Here is a 4,289-nt window from a genome sequence, read left to right on the forward strand (position 1 = left end):
ACAGTGCACCGCTTGGGAGCATGGCGGTGCTCCCGCCGAGGGTTTGGATCCCACGTGCAGACCGGTTCCCGCTCACTAGCCGCGCGAGGCCCGGGAGCAACACCGAGGCTTGCAATCCCGTTGCCGGTCCCCGGTCCGGTACGGGGGCAACACTGAGGGTTGCGATCCGTTGCCGGACACGGAAAAAAGACAAAAGACAAAAAAAATATATATATAATTTAAGGGGCCGGCCCGGTGGCGCACTGCAGAGTGCGCCGCTTGGGAGCATGGCGGTGCTCCCGCCGAGGGTTCGGATCCCACGTGGAGACCGGTTCCCGCTCACTGGCTGAGCGAGGTGCGGGTGCAACACCGAGGATTACGATCCCGTTGCCGGTCAGTAAAAAAGACAAAAAGGAAAAAATATATATATATATAATTTAAGAACATAGCCTAGATCAAATTACTTGCAGAGAAGAGTTTTTTCCTCAATGACAAAAGCTGAACAGATAATATTCTAAGCCAGACAATGAGAAATGTAGGAAAGTTTTGGGCCTTACAGAGAAAAAGACCCATGAAAAGGGCTGGAAGCTCTAACTGGCCACTGAATCCAGTTAACACAGTTCCATACAAGCTGATAAAAACATCATGGTATATGCAGGAAGCTACACAAGTAGTCCCTGCCAACCCAGGAAAAGGGAGAATTCAGGACATAAATTATCCTGAATTCCAGAGAAAAGCTTTAATAATACTTTAATCAAGCTGAACAAGATAAAATCCTTTAGTAAATAAACATCAGGCTCTGAGCACATTCGGGTTCAGGACACATGGTTCATTAGCGGGGTTGGACTAGACACCAGGATTCTCTACATCAGGCCGGGCTGTAGGAGCAAGGGGCCCTGACCAGCAAACATGTAAAAGGCATTGAGACCCAGGTTTCTGTAACTTATGCTGTTCTTGAGTTTCCTAGTGCTTTAGGGAACTAATATTTATTACAGAAAAGTAGAACAGGATCTCCCCACCTCTCAACAGTACTAATACAGAAACATCATATTCCTGCCAAAAATGGAAAAAATAGGTTTATGAATCATATTATATTTGTATTATCTCTAATTCTGGCATATACAGTTTATTCCTTACTAGATATAATGGGCAAAGAAATATCAAAATATTCATTTAAAAACATATTCATTAATAAGAGTGATAGCCTCTAGGAAGAGTCTATGGCTTTTTGGGGCATTGGGGGTAGCTGAGGGCAGGGCTAGGTAGGGCGAAAGGGTAAGAGGGAGATTTATTATTCACTTTATCCTTTTGTGTCAATTTGACTTTGTGTAATGTGCATGTATTACCTATTCAAAGATGTATGTGCATTCTGAGTAAAGCAAAACCGAGAAAAAGTTTTACATTTTAATGATCCTTGATTAGTGACAAACAAAAGGTACTGAATAATCAAGGCCGGCCAGTTATCTCAGTTGGTTAGAGCGGGGTGTTACAACACTAAGGTCTAGGGTTCAGATCTCTGTACCTGCCAGCCACCAAAAAAAAAAAAAAAAAAGAAAAAAGAAAAAGGTACCAAATAATCAAAAATCAATCATTCCTGGAAAAATTAACATTTCAGACCAATTTTTTAAAAAAAATTATGAGTGGACATGAACAGGTTCAGAATAAGATAAAACCTAAATTGTTGGACTTGAATAATTGATGTATACTTTTTAGCCAGCATTCCATTAAATATTAATGATGGGGCTGGCTGGTTAGCTCAGTCAGAGCGCAGTGTTGATAACACCAAGATCAAGGGTTCGGGTCCCCATACCAGCCAGCTGCCAAAAACAAAACAAAACAAACAAAATGATAATGAGATGCAAATAAAAATAGCTCCTACTTATTGAGAGCTTACTAGCTGCCAGGTGCCATCCTAAATCTGGTTATAACATTTCTAAATGCTGCTATGATGTTGTTAGTCTAATAAGTATTTATAAAAAACACTAAACATTCTAGATGGAAAAAATGATAAAAATTAAACACTGAGAAAAATTGGAAAGCTGATCAAATATGGATGCACATCTATTTACAATTATTTTTCCCTCATACCATGTTTTTTAAAATTTTTTATTTTTGGTGGCTCGCAGGGACGGGGACCCAAACACTTGACCTTGGCGTTACAAGGTTGCTTACTAACCAACTGAGCCAACCGGCCAGCCATTTTTCCCTCATACTATGAAAAGCCAAGACTTCCACACAAGTGACACAGGGCCACTATGAGATTCAACAACTAACTCTGGACAATGGATATATCTAACTTCTTGAAACTTACCAATGGTGTGTCTTTTCCTCCAACAATGCTGAGACCAAGCCCTGAACGTCCCTTGGATATTTCTATGATCATTTCCTGGCCAGGGACAATGGGACACGTTGCAGGGTCCACTGACAGAGGAGCCTGGAAGCCACCTGAAAAAGGATCGAACACAGAATGACTGGCAAGTAGTAGATGCAGCTCAGCTTGCACACTCCATTACTTGGGAAGTGTGGGGTTTGTATGTGTTGATCATTTCACTCTTTTCCTGCCAAGCACCATGAAGAAGAAAGCTGGGTCATTACTGTCCATTCACCAAGGGATGAAACATGACATTCCCATGACACTTGTGAGATTAAAATGATAACTGCCCCTGCCCCTCAACCCATCAATTTTTAGTTTTATTTGAAATTGAAATTTTTTAAACTTAAAATGCATCATGAAAACCAGTATAGAAAAATTTAAGATGATTAAATGATTAGGTAAACTCATTGTATTCATTATAATTCATGTTATATTCTCATTATAACATAAAGGGAAGTCTTATAATGAGAATAAAGTCTGGTATGACAGAAGATTCTCAGTTACAGGAAACTAATTAACAAATAGTGCTTAAATACTTTAAATTAGAGCATATCATATGAATTAAGATATTTAAAGGATTTAATCAATAAACTATTATATAACTGAAAATAACAATTACCTAAAATTTATCCCCAAATATATTATATACATAGTAAAAACAAAAAGAGTATTATAAATGCAAGACTCAGGAATTACCTGCTGGGTCCATGAGTGAAAAGCTTGTTAAAAGAATTACTGTTTTACAACGTTTTTTTTTTTTTTAATCTTTGTTTTAGACAGGGTATTATAAATGCAAGACTCAGGAATTACCTGCTGGGTCCATGAGTGAAAAGCTTGTTAAAACAATTACTGTTTTACAAAGTTTTTTTTTTTTTTAAATCTTTGTTTTAGACAGATTTTTCCCAAAAACTGAGAGGAAAAATGGTTATAGACTAAGAAAAAATGTTTAATTACACCCTTTTATTCAGCATAAATTCTACACATGTATGTGCATTTTCCAAATAACTAAACCTAGCCCATTAAAAAATCAAAACATTCAAAATGTTAGATAGTTTCAAGAGACTGTTATGGAAATGAGTCTCCAGCAAATATCATCTTTTCTGATAACCAAATTCCATCATCATGACTATTCTCTCTTACACTGTGATATAATTCAGTAAATGGCTGGTACTAGAGGACCCCATCTGCTGGTCAGCTGTAGCTAATGAACAGAAACCCAGATGAGACCCACATGCTTATTTATTTACTTTATTTAAAAAGTTTAAACATTTACTTGTACATATTTGTGGGGTACAGTGTGTTGTTTCAATACATGCGTATACTGCACGATTCACATTGGATACATAGCATTGTTCTGTACTCATTGTTTTGTACACGTTTGCTTTTCCCTCCCTCCTCCCCTCCCAGCCTCTGGTAACCATTATTCTACTCTCTATTTCTATGAGAACCACTTTTTTTTTTTTTTTTTTAAGATTCCACATATGAGTGGAATCTGTCTTTCTGTGCCTGATTTACTTCACTTAACATGATGGTTTCCAGTTTCATCCACGTTGCTGCAAATGATAGATATCATTTCTTTTTATAGCTGAATAGTAGTCCATTGTGTATACATACTAGTTTTTTTCATCCATTCTCCTGGTAATGGGCATTTAGGCTGATTCCATCTCTTGGCTATTGTGAATAGCATTGTGATGAACATGGTAGTGCAGGTGCCTTTTTGATATATCGACTTCACTTCTTTTGGGTATATACCCACCCAGTAGTGGCATAGCTGGATCATAAGGTAGATCTATTAGTTCTCTGAGGAGTCTCCATACTGTTTTCCACAATGGCTGTACCAATTTACATTTCCACCAACAATGCATGAGAGTTCCCTTTTCTCTGCAACCTCACCAGAATTTGTTATTTTCTATCTTGTTGATAATAGTCATTCTAA

The 4,289-nt window shown here is 37.9% G+C and overlaps 1 protein-coding gene across 1 annotated transcript in view; it reads right to left on the reverse strand.

Moving 5' to 3' along the window:
- Nucleotides 1–4,289, reverse strand: part of LOC103607095 (inaD-like protein) — a gene marked incomplete at its 5' end in the record, with an annotated part of 97,754 nt that overhangs the window by 42,956 nt on the left and 50,509 nt on the right. The window contains one exon of the mRNA XM_008591646.1: nucleotides 2,291–2,424. Within this exon, the coding sequence (XP_008589868.1) occupies nucleotides 2,291–2,424 (134 nt within the window). The remainder of the gene's footprint in view (nucleotides 1–2,290; nucleotides 2,425–4,289) is intronic.

The sequence above is a fragment of the Galeopterus variegatus genome, unplaced genomic scaffold, assembly GCF_000696425.1.
Source record: "Galeopterus variegatus unplaced genomic scaffold, G_variegatus-3.0.2 Scaffold7115, whole genome shotgun sequence".
NCBI lineage: Eukaryota > Metazoa > Chordata > Mammalia > Dermoptera > Cynocephalidae > Galeopterus > Galeopterus variegatus.